The following is a 23,111-nucleotide window of genomic DNA, read 5'->3' as shown; positions in this document are numbered from 1 at the left end:
TGCATGAGGCCAGGTGTGTAGCAGTCCTCAAGAAGTGTTCCACAAATAGGCGAGTGAATTAGTGAGTGCCAAGCTGTCAGGGAATGGAGAAGCTGGGGGACCTGTGGCCACAAGGGAAGACTGCAGGCTCAGAGTTGCAGGGACCAGCCAGCCCACGTCCCATCTCTGGCCTTGACCAGCTCTGTGGCCTCACAGGTGATGCCTAGGCTGCTCTTCCTCATCTCTAACATGGGAAAAGGGTGGTTGGACTTGCTCTGTTTGGCTGGAAACGTCTATAATCCGTGCTTTTCCAGGTCTGGATACTGCAGTACGTAGCTCAGGGTGACCCATCAGAGCTATGTGAAGGCAGCTGAGCACATGGTCTTCTTTGGCACTTGCCACTTGAACCACGTATTTATGTTCGTGTTTATATACTTATAAATAAATTACATTTATATGTGGTGTGCAGGGGTGTGTGTATAAGGATGGCCATGGCAGAATAGTTTTATATAGTCATAAAATGGAAACAATCTACATGTCCAATAATAAGAGGTCGCTTACATAAAATATGGCCCGTCCACATGACAAAATGCCAAGCAGCCATTGAAAAATGGTGGATTGTCATGGAAACATAGCCAGGTTTATATTAAGTGAAAACATGTACGTTATTTTTTTAAAGGGCATATAAAACAACCATCTTTTTATTTTTTTTGAGATTATTTATTTATTTATTTGACAGAGAGCGAGCTAGCGAGAGCAGGAACACAAGCAGGGGGGGTGGGAGAGGGGGAAGCAGGCCTCCCGCAGAGCAGGGAGCCCGATGCGGGGCTCGATCCCAGGACCCTGGGACCATGACCTGAGCCGAAGGCAGACGCCTAACGACTGAGCCACCCAGGCGCCCCACAACCATTTTTTAAAATGCATATTTGTGTATATATGATACATACACATACAGTTTGTTTAATATATATTCTTTCTGATTATTAAAGTAATACTTAGGGGGCGCCTGGGTGGCTCAATCATTAAGCGTCTGCCTTCGGCTCAGGTCATGGCCCCAGGGTCCTGGGATCGAGCCCCGCATCGGGCTCCCTGCTCCGTGGGGAGCCTGCTTCTCCCTCTCCCGCTCCCCCTGCTTGTGTTCCTGCTCTCGCTATTTCTGTCAAATAAATAAATAAAATCTTTAAAAAAATAAAGTAATACTTAGTTTCGTAAAATATTATAATAATTGGAAATGAGACAAGTGAGAATTCCTTTATAACCTGACCACCCTCATGTTAACCGTGGTGGTCTCCAGGCAGTAGGATTTTACCTATATTGTCTGCATTTATTGAATTTATTTCAGTAAGCATGTAGTATCTTGACAATAAGAAAAAAAAAGTAAGGGTATTGGTAAAAGTAAACTGTTTCATAAACTGGCTAGTTATTTCGCGGGGTGTGTGTCCTATCTCCACAACTAGGCTTCATGAAGAGATCAACGAAAGCATCGATTCAGTGAATGAGTGGGTTCTGAGAATCCTTGAGAAGTGGGACTGTGTGGTCTATGGTAGGGCCTCATAAAGGGATGGAGCCTGCGTCTCAGCTGTCTGAGAATGTGAACAGGGTCACCCCACCTTACAGAGGGAGGAGCAGGTCCCAGGCTGAATGAGCCCCTCACACCGTCCTTCCACCAGCCCCCCAGAGTGGGGAACAGAGCCAGGAGGGCTCACGAGACTCACTTGTGGCCACTAAGCTGGAGGTGGCTGAGCCTCGGTTTGAACCTGGGGCTGTCTCACGGCAGAGCCCGGTTGGACTTCATGGACCCCCTCAGCATAGAGCCCACTGTGGCCCTCAGAACGTGCTGGCAGCTCTGACCAGACCAAGATGCTGACACAGGCCTCAGGGCATTAATAGCCCCAGTCTGGGCTGGGCTCCTCTTCCCTTCCAGAGGTCAGCCGAGGTCAGGGGCCCCACCCAGGGAACGTGAGATGAGTTCCCTGGTGGAGAACTGAGCGAGCACACCCAGGTCCCTGCTGTCCGAGGGACCTGTGTCTGGAGGCCCTTGTGTTCCTCCCCAGGGACTGCTTGGGAGTTGAACATCCACTCTTTTCTCTTTTAGGCTTGTTGGCTGGAGGCCTTCACACCTCTGAGCCTCAACGTCCTCATCTGTAAAATGGGGGTGGTATCACATCTTCACGGAAAGGTTGGTTGTAGGATGTGAATAAGTTAGAGCGCATAGCTCAGTACACTGCCCACTATCGGCGCGTTCTGAGTCCATCTCCATCCGCGTGTGTCCAGGGTCTGGGAGGAGGCAGCATAAGCCATCATGTCTACCCAAGAGGCTGGGACATCCTCCTCTGTAGCTGTGTGGTCTGAATGGGGCCCTCTGGAAGAAGAATGCCGGGAAGTCTGGGCCTTGGTTTCTCCACCTGTAACGTGGGAATCATAGTGTCTTCCTTTAAAAAGCTAGCGTGAGATCCGATAAGATGATGTTTGTTACACACCGAGCAGGGTCCCCGACACATAGTGAGCTTTTTCACTCCATGGGTTAGGAACTGATCCTGTTCAGCAGAAAAGGCACAGTCTTCTCTCCCCTCCGGGTGCCCCCGTCAGAAGGACCCTCCACCAGAGACTGGGCCCTTATGCCATACCTGTTGGTGCGAAGCCAGACTCCAGGAGCCCTGAATCCAGGGTTCCTTACAGACTTCCTGGCATTCTTCAAGTGGCTTGTTCAAGACCCCACAGCTAGTTGGGGGCAGAGCCCAGATCATCCCCCATCTGTCAGAATCTGAACCCCACGGCTGGTGCCCTGTGGCCAGAGAGCACTCACCCCACCCCAGGCAGCTCACTGGTGCCTGGCAGGATGTGGGGTGGGCCCTGGGCTTCACGGGTGGGCTCCATGATTGGAAGGGAAGTCACAGCCTCCTGCCTCCTGCCTCCTGCCTCCAGCCCAGCTGGGCGGACAGGATCTTGGCTGTCCTGAATTGTGAGACCAGGGCATTCGCTCCTGACTCTTCCGCTCACCCTATACCAGTGACTTTCCCTTGAACCCAGGCCCAGTCAGCCCTATAAGGGCTGTGGAGACTTCCGGTTCCTCTAGTCACCAGGGGTAGGAGGACAGAGAGGCCTGACTCAAACCCTAAATCCTTGACTGGGCCCTTTGGTCTGCCCTCTTTGGGCTCTCAGCCTCTCTTGTCCTTTTGTGCAATACACCAGCCACACGGGCCTCCCGGGCCTCCTCGGGGTAGGCTCGCCCCTGCCTGGGGCCTCCCACCTGTTCTTCCAGGGGAAGCCCCCCCTCATGATTCCCAGGCCAAACCCAGGGCCGGAGTTCTGTGACCCTACCCCACATCTCTACACCTGCAATCATTTACACGTTGCAGGTTTAATCCCCACTGCACTGAGCTTCCCGGGGACGGGGACAGACATTTCATTCGCTGCCCGTGCTGGGTGTCTGATGGCCGTGGGCCTGCCTGAGCTGCTGGAGTGCCCCTGTTGGAGACAGCCTCCAAGGGGCAGATCCATTACCAACAGATCAATTAGCTCTCCCGCTAATGGAAATCAAATCTTACGGATTGCCACTTGATTGGACTCTGATGCAGGGAAGTCAAATTCAAGACTGATTAAAACATAAAAATAAAACCCCAGCCTGCCAGCTTAATGAAATGCTCTCACAGAGGGGAGGTGCTGGGCCTGGCCCCAGTGGACCCAAGATGATGCTGTCAGTGACGTCTTTCATTCTGTCTGGTGCCCGGACGGGCCTTTGACCTGGCTCCGCCGCCCCGTCCGCGGGACCAGGGGGGCTGGCAGGGCTGGCTCACAGGGGTCTGCACTGCTCAGAGGGAACCTGGTAAAATTGCAGGGGTTGGTCCAGGGCCCACATGTGGGCCCAGCTGAGGTTAGAACAGCAGAAGGACTACATTTCCCAGAGTGCCCCGATCCCGGGGAGTGAGCCGTTGGAAGATTTAAATAGCCCAGGCCCGAGGCAGCCAGGGCAGCTGTGGACTCGCCCGCCTCCCCCTGGCTCCGTTGGCGCCGGCCCGCATCGGTGGGCTCGACTGGCTGCCCAGCTGGCACTGACGTCCCCTCGGAGCCCGGTGGCAGCCGAGGTAAACAGCCACGTGCAATCCTCCACTCTATATTTAACAGCTGCTGCGGAGAAGGCAGGGAGGCAGGGAGTGGTGGTGGCTCCCGGGGCAGCTCCTGTCTTCGGGGACAAGGCCTCGCAGCCGGGCTGGCACCAGCCCTCGCCGTGTGAGCGTCACCATGCCAGCCTCCCAGAGCCGCGCCCGGGCCCGGGACCGCAGCAATGTCCTCAACCGGGCTGAGTTCCTGTCCCTGAGCCAGCCCCCCAAGGGGGCCCCGGAGCCCCGCAGCTCAGGCAGGAAGGCCCCGGGCCCCTCGGCGCAGCCCCCGCCCCCTGGCGATGGGGCCCGCGAGCGGCGCCAGTCACAGCAGCTGCCCGAGGAGGACTGCATGCAGCTGAACCCCTCCTTCAAGGGCATCGCCTTCAACTCCCTGCTGGCCATTGACATCTGCATGTCCAAGCGGCTGGGGGTGTGTGCCGGCCGCGCCGCGTCCTGGGCCAGCGCCCGCTCCATGGTCAAGCTCATTGGCATCACGGGCCACGGCATCCCCTGGATCGGGGGTACCATCCTCTGCCTGGTGAAGAGCAGCACGCTGGCCGGCCAGGAGGTGCTCATGAACCTGCTCCTAGGTGAGTGTGCCTGCCATCCACCATCCCACCCCGCCAGGCCCCCCGGGAGGGAGCCCACGCCACCCCACCCCGGCCAGGAAGAGTGGGGCCCTCAGAAACCAACTGGAATGATCTAATGAGGTTAGGCAGGAAGGGTGCCCCAGAAACAAGCAAGCCTCCAGCTTGGGAAAGAGAGAACTGGGGATGTGCCACCAGGGGCCCCCTCCAAAGTGGGGGCCTCGAGGATATGGAGGCCCTGTGGGGCCCTCCGAGGAAAGGCCCAGCTGTCGGCAGAGTGCACCACTGTGGCCTTGAGGGAGGCGGTCAGGAGTCTGGTAGGGATCCCCGGTAAGTGTGCTAGAGCGGGGTAACTCCCATCCCATGGGTTGGGGCCCTTGAGTTCCTAGGCTGCTTGCAGACCGCGCCTGTGAGCTGCCCCGATGCCCCCTCTGCTTGGTTCAGGGACCCTGCCAGGTGCCTGGGTCTGGGGGTGCCGGAGGTCCAGTCTGTGGCTCCGCCCACTTGTGGCCACCAAGGGTCCTTACCTGCTGCTTCCCTGCTTCCCTCGGTGAGTCACTGGAGGAGCGGCAGGTGAGCTGGTCCTTGGTTTGTCCTACCATAGTCTCTGCCACCAGCGTCTCTCAGTTTAGCGCTGCCCTGTGCCAGGCGCCACAGGGGACCCATGTGGAAGGCAGGCCCTCCCCTCCACTCACGAGGTGACACCCGGCCCCCGTCCTGACCACTTCCAGGCGCCTCCAGATCCCTAAGGTGCTGGGGGAACGCCAAGCTTCCACCCTCCGTGCTGGGCCCACGTGGACCCCCCCGGCCCTCCCAGCGTGGCCACCATTTTGGGCACAGGCAGCCGGAGGTCTCAGGCTCAGCACACACTGACGGGGGAACGCAGCTCCAGAAGGGATGTGGGCTGGGCCACTAAGAGCTGTGGTCCCAGAGGAAGGCAGGATAACCGGAGGGGCTGGGGCTGGACGCTCTGTGGGTGGGCCGCGCGGAGGAGGAATCGGTCAGATGCCTCCTACGCCCTCCGTGTTCTCTTGTTCTCATTTTTAAATTGTTTACATTACTTGTTATTTCTCCCGAACAGATAGTCCCGCGTGCCTGGTGCTATTATCACTCCCACTTTACAGATTAGGAAATTGAGGTTCCTATAAATAAAGCAACCTGGCCAAGGCTTCAGAGCTGGAGATTGGCGCCGGGTCGGCCTGACACCCAGGCTTGTGCTCTTTCCAGGCGCAGTGCCGTGGGCTTGGGAGCTGGGGGGGGGGGGGGGAGCGGGGGGGGGCGCGCAGAGCAAGGTGGCTGAGGCGCCAGGCCAGGGGCTTCCACGGGCAGAACCCTACGCTCAATACCCAAGGTTTCCCCGGGACTGTTACAGCCCCAGACACAGCGGCAGTTCAAGGAAGCTGTGTTGGGAGTTAGGTTGTCTGGTGTCCAAGGACAGGGCTGAGAAGGCACCCTCAAGCCTCCCTCTCAACCCTGCCCCCTCGACCCTGCCCCCACGTCCCTCCCTGGATGACGCTGGAGGTGGTGACACCGTATTGGGAATGTGTTCAGTGTTTACTGTGTGCCCAGCATTGGTGTTCCCAGCGCACCGTCGCTGTAATCCTCACACAGCCCCGGGAAGGAGAGGCAGTGACTCTTCCCCTCGTACAGAGGAGGAAACTGAGGCACAGGGAAGCGGCTTGCCCACGGTCATGCAGCTAGTCAGAGATGGGGCAGGGGTGAGAACTGGGAGCAGCTCTAGCCTGTGGAGATGGCGTTTCTGGCTCGTTCCAGCAACCCGCCGCTGTGGGCACAAAGGTGTCTGCTTCAGAGGATGAAGACCAAGATTCGAGATGTCTCCCTTCTTGAATAAGAATTTATTGAGCTTTATCATGTACCAAATACTAAGCCATGAATGTCCTGTATTTCATAATTTTAAAAATATTTTTAATGATTTAATAGGATAAATATTAATATACCCACTTTACAGAGGAGTTAACTGAGGTTCAGAGGGGTCAAGGGACATGCCCACCGCACACAAGTGTTAGTGTTCGGCCCAGGAACCAAAGCCACATCCTCCAGACGGGAAACCCCTCCCCTCCCCAATCACTGTTCGCCTGCAGCCTGGGCGTACCACCCAATCCATTCCAGAGGCGTGAACACAGCAAGGAGGTGAAGGGTCACATATGCAGTAAGGGAGCAAAGGGTCTGGCGGGCTGTTTTCCACCTCCCAGCCCCTCTAGTTACCGAGACCACGGAGAAATGAGGGCCCAACACAAAGCAGCCGCTCAGAGCCGGCAGAGTGCTCTGTGGGCTCGGCTCACTCTGGGGGATGCAGACCAAGCCTTTCAGTTCCATGGGAGAAAACTCCAGCAAGTAGCCAAGGTGGGCTCTAATCCCACGGCTCTGGCCCAGCCTGCCAAGGGGGCTGCTGGCGCCCTTCTCCACCTGGGAGAACAGCCCATCCACTGAGCACAAACTGCAGGCTTCTGTCCATCCTTCGGTCTCTGGGGGGCCGAGGGGGCAGCCTTCAATCCTAGAGCACAGGCTCCGGGGTCAGACTGGGCTCTGTCCAGTCCTTCTCTGACCCTCTCTCTCTCTTTCTTTTTTAAAGATTTTATTTATTTATTTGACAGAGAGAGACACAGCGAGAGAGGGAACACAAGCAGGGGGAGTGGGAGGGGGAGAAGCAGGCTTCCCGCCGAGCAGGGAGCCCAACGCGGGGCTCGATCCCAGGACCTTGGGATCATGACCTGAGCCGAAGGCAGACGCTTAACGACTGAGCCCCCCAGGTGCCCCTGACCCGTTCTCTTCCTGTGAACTTGGTCAAGCCGGATCCCATCCCTGAGCCTCAGTTTCCTGATCTGTACCCGGGGCTCCAGCAGTTTATGGGAAGCTGAGAAAGCACTGGGCACAGGGGGTGTCCGATGCCATTCCCAGTGGGGGTCCAATGCCACCCAGTACCCTAAGAGTGGAGGCCCCACCTGTACATTTGGGACCTGGGCTCTCTGCGGCCCCAGAGCAGAAAACTCAGGGGCCTTGGGAAATGGGAGTCTAGCCGCGGGGCCTGGGAGGAGTCCCAGCTGGGCCCAGAGGAAGTTCTCTGCACGGGCCCCCCTGCTCCGCCTTCCCTCCCCCAGGGCATGCTGCCCAGACTGGAGAAAAAGCCCAAAGGGATCAGAGCCACTGGCAAGACCTTGGTCTCCAGAGTCGGCTGGACCTGGGTGCAAATCCTAGCCCTGCTGTGGGAACTCAGGCAAGGGACTTTCCTCTGTGAGCTTCATTTCCCTCGTCTGTCAAACGGGTGGCTGGGACTGTTCACCAAAGAATACACATAAGAAACCTGGTGCGTCCCAGGGCCTGTGAGCTCTCCTGCAGTAGTGGTGATCACCATTCTCATCATCACCGGAATAAAGGCAGTCCCAGGTCCCCTGCAGGCTCTAGACGCCTGTGGATGCCACGTCCCCTCCCTTGTCCCTCCCCTGCCGCTCTCGGCTTGTTGATCCCAAAGGGAGCCACCTGACAGGTGACCGAGGTGCATCCGGTTTCTTGGTGGGCCTGTGCTTGGTGGACAACGGCTCCCATGTCTTGTTGCCATGATCTCTTTATTGAGATTTTCCTGATTATGAAAACTATACATTCTTCTTGTTCTATATCATTTTTGTAATTTTTCACTTATTTGAGAGAGAGAGTGGGAGAGAGAGCGAGCACAGACAGGGGTGGGGAAGAGGGAGAGGGAGAGGGAGAAACAGACGCCACGATGAGCAGGGAGCCCCATGCAGGGCTTGATCCCAGGACCGCAGGATCACAAAGGGAGCCGAAGGCAGACCCTTAACCAAAGGAGCCACCCAGGCGCCCCGCTGTATCATTTTTTATTGTGAAAAAATCGACACGATACAAAACCTACCATTTTGACCACTTTTAAATCCACACTTCACAAACATTAAAAACATTCACCATGTTATGACCACGCCCATCTCCAGAACTTTCTCGTCTTCCCAAACTGGAACTCAGCCCCCATAAAGACTAACTCCCGGGCGCCTGGGTGGCTCAGTTGGTTAAGCGACTGCCTTCGGCTCAGGTCATGATCCTGGAGTCCTGGGATCGAGTCCCACATCGGGCTCCCTGTTCAGCAGGGAGTCTGCTTCTCCCTCTGACCCTCTTCCCTCTCGTGCTCTCTATCTCTCATTCTCTCTCTCTCAAATAAATAAATAAAATCTTTAAAAAAAAAAAAAAAGACTAACTCCCCATTCTCCCCTCCCCCAGCCCCTGGTGCCCACCATTCCACTTCCTGTCTCTATGAACTTGACTTCTCTCAGGACCTCAGAAAAGTGGACTCACACGGTATTTGTCCTTCTGCAACTGGCTTATTTCACTTTGCCTCATGTCCTTGAGGTTCCTCCATGTTGTCACAGGTGTCAGGATTTCCTTCCTCTTTAAGGCCGAATAATACTCCATGGTGTGGGTAGACCACACCTTGTCCATCCATTATCCATCAGTGGGCACCTGGGTTGCTTCCGCCTTTCGGCTATTGTGAATAGTGCTGCTGGGAACGCGGGTGTGCATACATCTGTTCAAGTCCCTGCTTTCAGTGCTTTGGGATAAATACTCAGAAGTGGAATTGGCAGGTGAAATGGTAATTCTATGTTTAATTTTTTGCGGAACCCCCGTACTGTTGCCCACGGCTGCTGCACCGTTTTCTGTTCCCACCAGTGATGCACAGGGGCTGCGCGATTTCTCCGTGTCCCTGCCAACACCTGCTGTTTTCTGGGTTTTGATAATAACCATCCTAGTGAGCGTGAAAAGTGGTATCTCGTGGTTTTGAGTTGCTTTTCCTTAATGGTTAGTGATGTTGAGCACCTTTTCATTGTATGTTCTTTTTTTAAAAGATTTTATTTATTTATTTATTTGAGAGAGAGAATGAGAGAGAGAGAGAGCATGAGAGGGGGGAGGGTCAGAGGGAGAAGCAGACTCCCCGCTGAGCAGGGAGCCCGATGCGGGACTCGATCCCGGGACTCCAGGATCATGACCTGAGCCGAAGGCAGTCGCTTAACCAACTGAGCCACCCAGGCGCCCTCATTGTATGTTCTTACAGTAAGGAAAACTCAAACATTACAAGGACAGATGACGAAAAAAACCCTTGAACCCCCCTTCCCAGGAGTGACATCCGCTGCATGGGCCTCTGGCCCCATGTGACACCCTAACTCTGCACGTGCTCACATAGCATCTGTTTCTCAAATGACCTCCTGGGGTGTTTTGCCCAGCTTGGCCTCCTTCTCACGGGTAGCAAAGGACCTGCTGGGCCGTGAATGTGCTCTTCGGGACCATGGTCTCGGCCCCACGTCCCTTTGCCTCAGGTTTGGAAGGTTCAGAAACCAGAACGGGTCCCTCAGCCTTGCATCACCCCTACGCCCACCCAGCCCCCCTGGGCAGACCCTCCGTATAATCTGTGGCGTCGGCTCTCCCTCACTGCCCACCGGGTCCTGCTCTCAGGGACAGCGTGGTGATGACCGTCCCCGAGACTTGCAGAGCCTGTCCCTAATCGATGGCGACCTAGGCTGCCCCTAGCCTTCCCTGCCAGCTCTGCAGGGGGAGAGAAGGCCCCCTCCTTCCCCCACCCCTGCTTCACTTGTCATGTCTCAGTGGGGCTCGGTGAGATGTCGGTCCCTCTGGGGGGCCTTCAGCCGCCCCCTGCCCAGGCGCCGTCCTAACAGCTGCCCTTGTGGCCATGTGCAACTGGGCAGGCTCGTGTCTACACCGCCTGGCACTCAGCTGAGTGAATAGATGTTGCCGTCAGACTCCAATGCCCGTAGTTTTCATTTCCTTGTACCTCGATGGTTTTCAGAGATAGAGCCGACTTTAGTATCTGGATTCTTCAGTTGAGCAATGGAAGCCTGCAAAGTTACAGAACGTGCTCAGGATCGCTCAGGCCAGGGGAGATAGAGACCGGCCAGGGCCCATGTGGCGGCTTCGCGGGTGCCCGGGGCTGGGGGCGTGGCTCCGGCTGACGTCAGGGGCTGCCCAGGTCAGGAGAGGTGCCGGGCATGGGGACACACACGCACACGCACGCGCACATACACACACTACTCAACCCAGCAGAGCAGAGGTCCCAGTGCTAAGAGACTGGAAGGTTCTCGCCTACTCTTAGGACCCCCCCCACCCCACCCCTCTGCTCCCTTCACCCCTCCCCAAGAGCCGCATCCTGCTGGGACCACGTGCTTGTTTTTTAAAATAACTTTGGTGTGCGTGTGCTGAAATGCACATAACATAAAATTTATGATTTTAACCGTATTTAAGTGCTAAAATTCAGTAGCATTAAGTGCATTCACACTTGGGTGTGCAAGTGTGTGCGACACTTACCCCCATCCACCTCCAGAACTTTGCCATCTTCCCAAAGTGAAACTCTGTCCCCAGTAATCAAGAACTCCTCAGTCAGGGGCGCCTGGGTGGCTCAGTCGGTTAGGCGGCTGCCTTCGGCTCAGGTCACGATCCCGGGGTCCTGGGATCGAGCCGCGCGTCGGGCTCCCTGCTCCACGGGAAGCCTGCTTCTCCCTCTCCCTCTGCCTGCTGCTCCCCCTGCTTGTGCTCTCTCTCTCACTATCTCTCTCTCTCTGTGTCAAATAAATAAATAAAATCTTAAAAAAAAAAAAGAACTCCTCATTCACTTAGTTCACTTGGCAGAATGTCCTCACCCATCCCCCAACTCTTAGTAAACACTACTTTCTTTCTGTCTCTATGAGTTTGTCTATTCTAGGGACCTCATAAAAGTGCAGTCATGCAATATTTGTCCTTTTGTAAAAATAACTTTTTTTTTTTTAAGATTTATTTATTTGAAGGGCACCTGGGTGGCTCAGTTGGTTAAGCGTCTGACTCTTGATTTCGGCTCAGGTCATGATCTCAGGGTCCTGGGATCGAGCCCCACGTCAGGCTCTGCCCTTAACGGGGAGTCTGCTTGAGATTCTCTTTCTTCCTTTGCCCACCCCGCCCTGCTCATGTGCTCTCTCTCTCTCTTGCTCCCAGCTCTGATTCAAATAAATAAACAAATCTTAAAAAAAAAAAAAGATTGATTTATTTGAGAGAGAGAGAGAGAGCACGTGGGGAGAGGCAGAGAGAGAACCTCAAGCAGGCTCCACACCCGGCACAGAGCCGGATGTGGGGCTCGACCTCACGCCCCTGAGACCCTGACCTGAGCCGAAACCAAGAGCCGGACGCTTAACTGGCTGCAGCACCCAGGTGCCCCTGTAAAAATAACTTTTTAAAAATGTGCCCAAGTAATGCCTGTTTGTGGTAAGGAAAAATTTAAATACAGAATTACAAAAAGACCATGAAAATCACCCTCATCTTCCCACCTAGAGAGAAGCACTGTTACCACTCAGTGCGGTGCCCTCCAGACTTTTTTTCTCTACCTCTAAACACATCTACATCTTATTTTATAAGAATGGCATCCTACTGTAAATCCTGTTTGGGGCTTGGCCTTTCCCACTTAACAGAAAACCCCACTGCACTCCCTCGGTGGCTATAAATACACATCTACCTCATCATTGGCGTTGGCCTCAGAGTGCACCATTGTCTAGACTTGGCCACGATGTGTCCCATCCGGTCCTACTCAAGGGCACTGGGTTGGTGCGGTTTTCAATGTTATGAAGAATGCTGCAGTGGCCACCCTTGACCGTGAATCATGGGGCACATCCCTAATTATTTCCCGAGGAGCCATTCCTACGGGCCGGAGAACTGAATCAAGGGAGATGTGTTGCAAAGACTTCTAAGTCTGAGGCCAAATGCGCTTCAGAAAGTTTAGGCCCATTTACACTGCCCCCCAGCACTGTGGGCTGCCCCCCCCAGCTCCTGAAGGAGCTGGAATGGGGGATGAGAGGCGGGGTCGACCCCCAGCCTCAGCCAGGGAGAGTCGCGGCCCACAAGCCTGTCCCCCCAGCAGCCAACCAGGAGCCCCCGAACGGCCCAGCTCTACTCCTTCCTGAGGGCATGGCCTCCACAGCGGCCGTGAGAGGTCATCCCAGCCGTTCCCCTGCCTCCAGGCAGACATGCACGCAGGCACTTGCAGCCAGCCACAGGCGGGCAGGAGACCTCAGGAGCAGCCAATTCCAAATCCCCCATGATAGCTGTTTTTTTCTAAGAAAGCTCTGGTTCCTGCCTCGCCCCTGCACCCCGGCAGGCCCATTTCCTTGGGCAGCACAGGCCCCCAGGGTCTCTGGGTTGGGGGAGGACAGAGGGTGCCAAGCAGGGTCTCACCCTGCTCTGAGGCCGGGAGGCCACTGGGGCAGCAGGGCCTGGGGGTCCAGGCACCTCAGAGTCCTGCTTGCTGAGAGGGTCTGAGCGTGGCGATGGCCACCAGTACAAGCATGAGAGGCGGTGAGGGAGGCCCGACCCTGTCCCAGGCCCTGTTTAGGTAGCGCTTCCTACGAGTAGCCCTCGGGCGGCCTCCGGGATTTTGTCAGTGAGGGGAGGGAGGCTCGGACAGAGGTACGTGCCAAGGTCACACTGTTTGCAAGCAGCTGCCCTTGAAGCTGGCCTCTGACTCTGGAGCCCAGGTGCGTGCCCTGGCTGATGGCAGGGAGTGGAGGCCAGGAGGTTCCCTGCTCGGCCCTGCTCAGGTTAGCTGTCAGGGGGCAGCGGGCTTCGGCTACTCTCCTGCCCCTCGCCCCCGAGTGTCCTGCCAGGCGGGCCTTCCCCGAGGGGCAGCCCTTGCCTCCCTCCAAGTCCAGGAGGAATGTAGGTCAGGGAACCTGACAACGCCGGGCGAGCAGAATTCACGGAGCCCTGAGTGATGGCGCCATTTGCTTCTATTTCTGGGCCGTAGATTATGCGCTGACAGTGTCAGAATCACAGTCACAGGGAGGGCTGGCCCCGGCGCTGGAGGAGGGGAGGGCGGCCCTGTCGGGGCAGCAGGAGAGGGGCTGGGGGGTGGGGGGCCCGGGGAAGCCTCGGCACGGGGCAGGTCGGAGGCAGCGTGGCGCGGGGGAGGCCACCGGCCCGCTGCACCTGTACGGGAACTCTGTATCCAGTGCTTACTGCCCGCCTGCTGCCTCGGCCAGCCTGATTCTCCAGCCCCAGGCCCGGCCCCGCCTGACCTACCCAAGAACTGGAGGTCAAGTGAATGAATGAACACGGCTTAGGATGGCCCAGCGGTCTCCGAGGGGCACGGGGCAAAGGGGTAGAGTCTCTACCACATTATGGCCTCAAGAGACAGAACCAGCCAGAAATAGCAGCAGGTTCCCCAAGGCCCAGATGCAGGGTTCTTAAATCATGCGACACAGGCAGCCTCCGAGGCCTCCGTCAGGGGGGCAGGGGAGGGTCGCAGAGCCAAGCCCCCCACCCCCCGCCAGCTTCACCACCCGGCGGCCTTGGTCATCTGGTTCATGTACTGAGTCTTTGTAAATGCTTTCACCGGGGAAAAAACACTCTGCTGCTGTGTGGAGGGTGTGGGTCTAGCTCAGTTCTTGGCCTGTGGATCCTGACCACCCATGAGGAGAGCTGGGGCTTGTGGGGGGAGTGGGGGCAGAAGCCCTTCTTGCCTTCAGCCACCGAATCTGAGCCAGGCCCTGAGCCCAGGGCCCCCACTGGGCAGCCTAGACGTGCCAACGCTGCTCCCGCCCAACTCCTCTGCGGACACCTCCCCAGGACTCACACTTGTCTGGGAAGGCAGATTTCAAACCAGCAGCAACTTGCCAAGTTGATGAACCCTGGTTTTTTGGCTAGGAAACTTGGTCACCGGTTGGACAGACGACTGTGTCTTCCAGTGGCTAGTGTCCTGTTTGGCTCTGGTCCACGTTAGCCCCCTCAGACCCCGGCAGCCCACCTGACACGCAGACTGTGGCTGGCCACTGCCCCCCAGCACCAGGGAAGCTCGGGCCCTGGATGCTCTGACTTCCCTTCAGGTGACGGAGGTCGCAGGACCGGGGCCATGTAAAAGTCTGACCCTGGTGGGAGCTCACAGAAGGAAACCCTTTCACCGATGCACCTGCTTGATGGCAGCTAGCCACCAGGTCGGGCCGACTGAGACTGAGGGAGGATGACAGCAGCCATGCCATCACCCAGCACACATAGGCTGTGCCGGATGCCTCTCGGGCACTGAGGAGCTCACTGTGTCCTGTGACAAGCCCGCTACAGGTGAGGGGGTCAAGGTCCTGAAAAGTGAAGGACTCGTCCTTAAGTAGTGCAGGGAGAACTTGACCCCACCCGTGATCCTGGAAGCTGTGAGTTGAACCCCCACCCCAAGAACTGCCCCCCTCCTGCCTGGCCTCCTGCCGTTCCTGCTCCATGAGGCCAAGAGCGTCAGGGGTCAGCTGCCTCCCTTCAGCTCCCCCCTGCCCTGGGGATCTGGCAGCCCTGGTCCCTTCCTCCTGCTGGGACTGTGACCTCCCGCAGGCTCCACCTGGCTCCCTGCCTGGGCCTGGCCTCCACCTGGGTCAGTGGGCTGGCCGGCCACACGCCTCCCCCTGGAGGAGCTGGCTAGCTCCCGGGAACGAGTTGCCATGGAAATGCGGGGTGGGCGCCTATAGAACGAGGTTCCCTCACTCCCGGCGGCTCGGCCTCCCTCGGGCCGGCGCCTCTCCGCCCACGGCTCCCTGCTCCTGGACTCCCTTGCTGGCCAGGCACCTGCCAAGGTGGGCAGACATCAGCTATAGAGAGGGGAAGGCCCGCGAGAGGCCAGGGCTTCAGATCCCAAACCAAGAGACCAGATAGCAGGCAGCAGTCCTGTGGGGTTGGGGGGGCAGGGTGCAGGTAACAAGGAAGGCCGAGAAGTTCCGCACAACTAACCAGGGAACGCAGTGTTAATTTGGGAGCGATCTGAACGGCCCGTGCTGGGACCTTTCAATAAACATGCCACGGGGCTTCATCTGCCACGGCTGTGGGAGTCGGGGGGCGGGGTGTGGCCAGATTTTCCCAAGCAGGTTACAGAACCGTGTGCAGAGCGTGTTACAGATATTAAATCTATGCATGCTCCGTAGGTGGATGAGGGTCTGGAACAGCAGCGACCTGTAGGTGGCAGGATTACAGGTGATTTAAAATTTTACTCTTGTTTTCTAATTTGTAAACTTTCTATAGTGAATACCTACTGCATCATTTTTTTTTTTCAAATGTTGGTTGGATTTTTTCCCCATGTCTGAGCAAGAGCCGTTGTAGGCCAACAATTTAGATATCCACTGCAGTTTCCAGAAAAGCTCCCAGCGCACAGCTGCAGTGAATTATCGCATAGTGGCAATCAATCCTCCACCTTTCTCTGGCCCTCCTGCTGTGCCAGGCATGACGGGGGACCCAGCTTGCCCCAGTGCACTGGGATGTCCCTGTTTGAGCCCTGAATGTCTTGTGTCCCAGGAAACCCCTCTGTCCCAGGCACACTTGAGAAGGCTGGTCACCTGGGCCTGACCCCCTCCAGGAGGTAGGTGTCTGTGATCTCATCGTCCTGGTGAGGAAAGGTGAGTGACTTGTCCAAGGTTGCACAGCCAGGAGGCTCCCAGACTGAGATGCAAACCCAGGTCTCTGTGACACTCGTGAGCTTGGCCGTCACACCACGATGCCTGGTCTCCTCTGTCACCTGAAGAAGGGTTTCCAGGTGCTGTGATTGATAGGGGTCTCCAGGGGCCTTTCTAAGGGTGGGGACGGTTTCCTCGGAGGTTCCTCCCCCCATTGGCTGTCTGGATGCCACTGGGATCAGCTGGGTGAAACCGGAGCCTTGGCACCATGCCTTCCTCTAACAGCACAGAGAGACAGAGCACCCCTTCCAAGACCACACAGCATGGAGTGGGTGGGCGGAGGCAGGATGGATGAAGACCCAGGCCTCCCCCGAGCTCCCAAACGGGAGAAGAGCTCGTGCCCCTGGCCATTCACCCCAGGCAGTGACTTCACAAACATCTAGAGACTTCCATTCCATGCCTGGCCCAGGGCACAAACCTGTGAATGAGGGGGCCCGGCCCCGGCCTCCATGGAGGGATGGTGCAGGGAGGCGGGGAGGAGCCGATGCCGAGTATCTCGCCAGCCAGAGGGTTCCTTGGCTGCAGCTGGGCGAGTGACGAGGAGGGTGAACGTGATGTGCTGGGAACGCGCCATTCGGGGCCTGACCTGGTGGTGAGGGAAGGCCTCTCTGAGGAGGTGACGTTCATGCCGAGGCCTGAAGGATGAGGGAGAATAAGTCAGTGGGGGAGGGAAAGGGCGGACCCCTCTGGAAAGGAGGAGCCGCAGGGATGAACGGTCCCATCTCCAAGGCTTTGTCTTGTCGTCTGTAACAGGGGGACGGTGTGGTTTGGTTGCCGCGGAAACTAGTGTGACGGGGTCCCGCCTAAAGAGACACGTAGCATCACCGTAGGACGCGGTGACCCCACCCGTGGGTGTGCGCCCACAAGAACTGGAAACAGGCGCTGAGAAATACTCGCACGCAAACATTCATAATAGCCGGGAGGTGCCCGCCGCCCAGATGTCCGCGGACAGATGGACGGAGACACCAACCGTGTACATCCAGACAGGGGAATATTATTCAGCCTTGGCAATGAGGAACGGGCCCGTGCCGCGGGGATGATTCCCTGGATGCGAAACGTCCAGAAGAGGCCGATCCATCGAGACAGAAAGCAGACAAGTGGGCTGTGGGGAGGACGGGGGCTGGTTGCTCACTGGGTGCGGGACCCCCTTTCGGGGTGACCAACATATGCAGGAACTGGATAGAGGTGATGGTTGCCCAGTCCTGTGAATGTACTAAATGCCACTGAACTGTGCACTTAAAAAATGGTTCGTTGTAAGTGACGTGAATTTCACCTTAACTTTTAAAGATCAGGGATGGAGGGGCACCTGGGTGGCTCAGTCGGTTGAGTGTCTGCCTTCGGCTCAGGTCATGATCCCAGGGTCCTGGGATCCCTGCTCAGCAGGGAGACTGCTTCTCCCTCTCCCTCTACCCCTCACCCCGCCCCCATGCTTGCTCGCTTGCTCTCTCTCTCTCTCTCAAATAAATAAAATCTTTTAAAAAACAAATTAAAAAAAACAGGGGTGGTAATGTGCTGCTCTCAACGCAGCAGGAACCTCAGTGAGGTCCTTCGAGAACAATCACCAGCCAGGGCAGTGGATCAGGCCCTCCGAGGGGCCCCCAGGGGCCAGCGATGCCTCCCGATGACCCACTCTTTCATGCAGCACCTTTCCTGAGCACCATGAAGAAATTGGGTCCGGACCCTCTCAGAGCATCTGTAGCATCAGGGAAGAGAGACGAGAGAAATGCTAAGAAAGTGTGTGATGTGTCAGGGCTGGGAAACACTGTAAGGAGGAAGTCCGGGAGGGGTAGAGAGTACCAGGGCTGTGGTAAACAGGTGGTCGGGAAGGCATGAGCCAGTGGATAGCCCAGGAAAAGGGCGTTCAGCCAGAGGGAACAGCACAGGCAAAGGCCCTGAGGTGGAAACATGCCCCAGGGTGAGTGTGGCTGGAAGGAAGAAAGCAAGATGGGGTGGGGGGTGCTGAGCTGTGAGGGGACACTGACCGTCCCTCGGGCCTCTCTCTCTTTCTCTCTCTCTCTCTCTCTCTCTCTCTCTCGCCCACAGCTCTGCTCCTGGACATCATGACGGTGGCCGGCGTCCAGAAGCTCATCAAGAGGCGCGGCCCATTCGAGACGAGCCCCAGCCTCCTGGACTACCTCACCATGGACATCTACGCCTTCCCTGCCGGGCACGCCAGCCGCGCGGCCATGGTGTCCAAGTTCTTCCTCAGCCACCTGGTGCTGGCAGTGCCCCTGCGCGTCCTGCTGGTGCTCTGGGCCTTCTGCGTGGGCCTGTCGCGCGTAATGATCGGCCGCCACCACATCACGGATGTCATCTCGGGCTTCATCATCGGCTACTTCCAGTTCCGCCTGGTGGAGCTGGTCTGGATGTCCTCCAACACCTGCCAGATGCTCATCTCTGCCTGGTGAGCCACCTGGCCGTGGCTCAGGACCCGGGGTGGCCCGAGAGAGGGGACAGGAGCAGCAGGGCCGGCGGTGGGGGGGGGGGGGACAGCGGCAAACCCGCAGCCTCATCTCCCCCACCTTGGTTGGAGGCTGGCGACCTCGGCCAGGCCGCCCCGAGGGCCGGTGTGGCTGGTAATGCCCGGTGTCCCCGCTCCTGCGCTGAGACTGCGAGTGTCCTCTCGAGGCAGGCCGGGCACCCGTGGGACAGCCGTGCTTTGCTTCTGCCCTGGAGGAGGAAGGCGAGAACCAAGGTGGCAGGAGCAGGGCCAAGTCTTGTCCTGTCCCTTTGTCATCGTGACTGCTGAGTGCTTGGCCATGCCCCCCATGCCACAGCGCGATGCCTGGCAAGACACCCCCAGCCAGCGCCCAACCCAGGTGCCACTGCCGTTAACGGTCATCGATAGCTTAGGGCAGCCCTTTCCCAAGGGTGCCATGCCGGACGCCGGCCTACAAGACGCTTCTGGAAGAAAAAGGGTTTTGTGGTCAAATAACCTTGGGGAATGCTGCGTACTCTGCCCCCATGCTGGCCGTTCACAAGGGCCGTTGTTGTCATAAAGGCTCTGACAAGTCCTGTAGAAACGCTTCCTGTCAGACCCGGTTTAACTCCATGTTTCCTCAACTTATTTGGCCATAGACCCCTTTTCTCGAGGAACAGCTGCAGACCCCCAAAGATCCGCCGCCTCTTCAAGCACGTTTTGGGAGATGCTGCCCGGGAGCCGGAGGGCCTGAGCGAGAGTGGGCCTCTTCCAGCGCCCGGGGAGGCCCGGTGTCGCGTGCCGCCTGCGGAGAGCCCCCGGCCACGGGCATCGGTGCCGCTTTGGCCCCCAGGGGCCGGACTCCGTGTGACCTGATAGGTCATTTCCAAGTACCCGTTATGGATGTGCGTTTCATGTGACAATACAGATGACATGCAGCGGACCCTCTCCCGCGTGCTCTCTCTCATGTGATGCACGTTTCCGGGCAGGACAGTCTCTGTTGACAACCAGGGTGGGATTTCTTCAGCCCCAGACGGGCCAAGGTGTCAAGTGGTCAGGGGGCAAGGGGCTCCTAGACTTTTCCAGGCTGGTGGGTCGTTCTCCCTGAGGTCACTGTCTGGGGGTCCAGGGCCTGGGTCATGAACAGCTCGGGATGCCCCTAAGGTGCCACCGTCGGGGTCTCCCCTGGGGGCCCGGACCCTCTCTCGCTCCAGCCTCAGGTCTCCCTGGCTCCTTGCCCCCAAGCCAGTGGACAAGCCATCAGGCCAACACAGGCGAGCCCGAGGAGAGCCATGACGAGGGGCACCAGGGGAGCTCGGGCCGGGGGCCGGCCAGGAAGGAGGGGAAGAGTGTTCCAGGCGGGGGAGGAGGGAGCAAAGAGGCCGTGCCTGTCACAGATGAGAGGGAGCCCCACACGGCTGCGCCCAGAGGGCAGGGTAGGGGGGAGACGCGTCAGGCTGGGGCCGGGGCTCGGGGTTCCAGGAGCGAGCGCTTAGTGTGTGAGGGCTCGACACCTTATGTCAGGCCTCTGACGTGGGGCCACTGACGTGCCCATGGTGCGGAGGAGAAAAAGAGGCCCAGAGAGGGGAGGTGACTTGCCCAAGGTTGCAGGGGGCAGTATGTTGCAGCCCACCGCCCACGTCCCCGCCACTCGGCTCAGCGTCCAGGGCTATCGTAGAGAAGTGCCACAAGCCAGCGGCCTAAAGCCCCTGCGAGACTTATTGTCTCACAGATCTGGAGGTAGAGGCTCAAAATCAAGGGGTCCCCGAGGCCATCCTGCCTCTGCGACTCTGAGGAGAGCCCTGCCTTGCCCGTCCGGCTTCTGCTGGTGCCCGGGGTCCTGGGGGTATGCTGGCCACGGCCCCACAGTTTTCCGTCCCTGCTCAGCCCCGGCAGGACCTTCTCCCCGCATCCGTGCCTCCTCCGCTCTGAGGACAGCGGTCACGGGAGATCAGGGCCCACCTCCTCCAGTGTGACTTCGTTTTAACCGACATCTTCATCACATCTGCAGAGACCCTATTTCCAAATAAGGTCATGGTCATAGGTACCGGGAGTTAGGACTTCAACGTATCTTTTGGGGGAGGCCACAATTCGACCCATAACACCTATGACCCTTTGGGGGAGGAACCCACCTTTGTCTCTCAGCCAGGCCATGGGGACAGGGCAAGGATAGGGCACATTGCCATGGGCAGAGGGGCCCAGCTGCCAATGATGGAGGGGGGTTGGGTCTCCGGACCCAGACTGTTCCACCGGCCTAGCCCTCGGGGCTGACCACCCACCCCTCCTGCTGCAGGGGACCCAAATCCTCACCACATCCTCAATGGTTGTGGGCACCCCCCACAGCCAGGCCGGGGCATGGCCCCTGCGGACAGGACCCTCCCCCCCCCACCCGCCCACTCTCCCAAGACCCCGGGGCTGCTCTCTTGAGCCCCCAGGGTTCCCTGCCCTGCTGGGGGTGCAGGACATCTGCGCCTTGTCTTTCCCCTAAAGGGGCTCTGGGGCACCAAACTGGCCAGGCCACCACGATGAAAAGCCCCAACTTCCAATCTGGAGCATTGGCTGCTTCTGGAGTCTTTTTAAAATACATTCTGCATGTTTCCCCAGATGCTCTCGGGTGATGAGTTTCTGATATGCTGAGCAGAAGGGGTGAGGGTGTCTTCCTTCCCCAACTCACCCCCACCCTGGAAATCTGTCATCCACAGTGGGTCCTCCTCCAGCTTTGGGCTGGGGAACGGGCGGCTGCCCTCTGGGGCCCATCTACGGGGGCTGGGGGGTGGTCTCTGGAGTCTGTAGGATGAGGAGGGGTTTCTGAAGAACGGAGGGCTCTCAGCAGCCCCCCTAAGGGTTAGAGGGGGCTGGTGGGATCCCAAGTGCCTGATAAATGGTTAAGAGGAAAGGTCCCTGGGAAGCTTTGTCTGGGAGGCACATCCTGTGGGGTGTCGGTCACGCTGGGAGCTAGAGACCCAGGCTCAGGCCAATGTCAGCACTTCCGGGCAGGGGTGACATCCCCTCTCGGAGCCTCCATGTACTGCTCGGTCAGATAGGGGTGACAGTGGTCCCCGGGAGGTCCTGTGTGACTCAGGGGTGCCCTCCATGTGGGAGCCTGGCAGGTCTGTGCTCAAGGATGCCACCCAGGCCTCATGGATGGATTCCTCCGAGGGAGCCCGCAAGAGCATAGCAGGGAGAGAGGGACTGGTGGGGGGGGAGGCTGCGATTCCTCAGGAACCTGCCCTCACCCCGCTGTTCGTGGAGAGCGCCTAGGGGGGATGTGGGCGGGCAGGGGTGGCTGGGGGACAGCTCCCAGCACCCCAGGGATGGAACCGGAGACAGTGTGTGCGTGTGCTCACGTGGGTACAGTAAATGCCCTTCCGTGACCAGAGCCAACAACTGCTCTCTTTATTTACGGTGAATTCTGAGATGAGAGCTGGTTTCTGGATGGTAAACCAATCCGGCATACCTGGGATAAACCCCAGGGGTCAAGACGCAGTACCCTTTCTAAATATTGCTAGACTGGACAGGATAAAGATTTCGTTAAGGATTTTTGCCTCTGTATCCGTGAGGGATGTTTGTGCTGTGTCCTCGATCTGTCTGTGTCCGCTCGGGTCATCGGGGTAATGCTGGCCTCTTCCACGTCTCTGAGAGTCTGTTCAGCACGGGCATGATTTTTTCTTTAGCCCTCAGATCTCAGGCCTCTCCTTCTTTCCTAACCTCTCAGTAACCACCGCTCAGTGGAGCTGACCCTTCAATTTACAACTGACCCTGGGGAGAGGAGGGGAGAGGTGGGGGGGAGAAGGGAGGGGAGAGGGAAAGGGAGGGGAGGGGAGACGGGAGGGGAGGGGACTTAGCCATATTTTACAGGCAAGAAGAAGTATAGTTGATGCATAATGTTACATTAGTTTCAGGTGTACTGCTTTAAAAAACAAAAAAACAAAGTCAAATCCCACCGTGCCAGAGGGCTGCCATGTTGTCTGAAGTCGGCCTCGGCCAGACTCCCCGCCACTATGCCAGGCTGGATGTCAGGTAGGGCAGGATCAAGCCCCAGGAGCTGTCTGTACACCTCCTCCACCCTTCCTTCCCCTCCCCCGCCATCAGCTGGACCCAGACCCCGGAGGCCTCGGCTCGCTCCTCCTGGGGCTGGAGCTGCTCCTGAATTCACCCGGTGCCCTCCTACCTCCAATCTTTCCCATCCCGTCCACCCAGCACCCCACCCCCACGCCCAGCCACCGTGGTGAAGGTGATCCCTTCCCAGAGTGTGGAAGAACAGGAATCCAGAGACTACCTGCAAGAACGGTGACCATGGAAACCTGCAAAGGTCATTTCCCTGGCTGCGCAGGAATGTGTGGCTTGTCCCTGATGTTGCTGTGACTAAGGGCTCCGAGGGGGTGCGGACAGCAGGGCCGTAGCATGTTAGGGGGGATCTGGGCAGATCCTCTTTGACAGAGAAGGTGGCCACCCCAGCCCTCAGGGGCTCCTGGTGCTGTAAGGAAAAGGCCTGAGGACATGTCCCCTCAAGGCAACCCGGCCCCAAAGGCGTGGGCCAGAGCTTCCC

The 23,111-nt window shown here is 57.9% G+C and overlaps 1 protein-coding gene across 2 annotated transcripts; it reads left to right on the top strand.

Annotated features, from left to right (window-relative positions):
• The first annotated feature begins 3,944 nt into the window (after positions 1–3,944).
• PLPP7 (phospholipid phosphatase 7 (inactive)) lies at positions 3,945–21,746 on the top strand. 2 transcript variants are annotated; one of them, XM_027615788.2, is made up of 3 exons: positions 3,945–4,672; positions 18,187–18,547; positions 19,222–21,746. In XM_027615788.2, coding segments are annotated over exons 1-3 (813 nt in total). In that variant the 5' UTR covers positions 3,945–4,221; the 3' UTR covers positions 19,223–21,746. The 2 variants fall into 2 exon arrangements, with proteins under 2 accessions (XP_027471589.1, XP_027471588.1); XM_027615787.2 differs by having other exon boundaries at positions 18,187–21,746.
• Positions 21,747–23,111: the final 1,365 nt, after the last annotated feature.

This window comes from Zalophus californianus, chromosome 13, assembly GCF_009762305.2.
Source record: "Zalophus californianus isolate mZalCal1 chromosome 13, mZalCal1.pri.v2, whole genome shotgun sequence".
NCBI classification, from domain to species: domain Eukaryota; kingdom Metazoa; phylum Chordata; class Mammalia; order Carnivora; family Otariidae; genus Zalophus; species Zalophus californianus.
The sequence above is the reverse complement of the archived record's forward strand: the minus strand, read 5'-3'. Positions and strand labels throughout refer to the sequence as shown.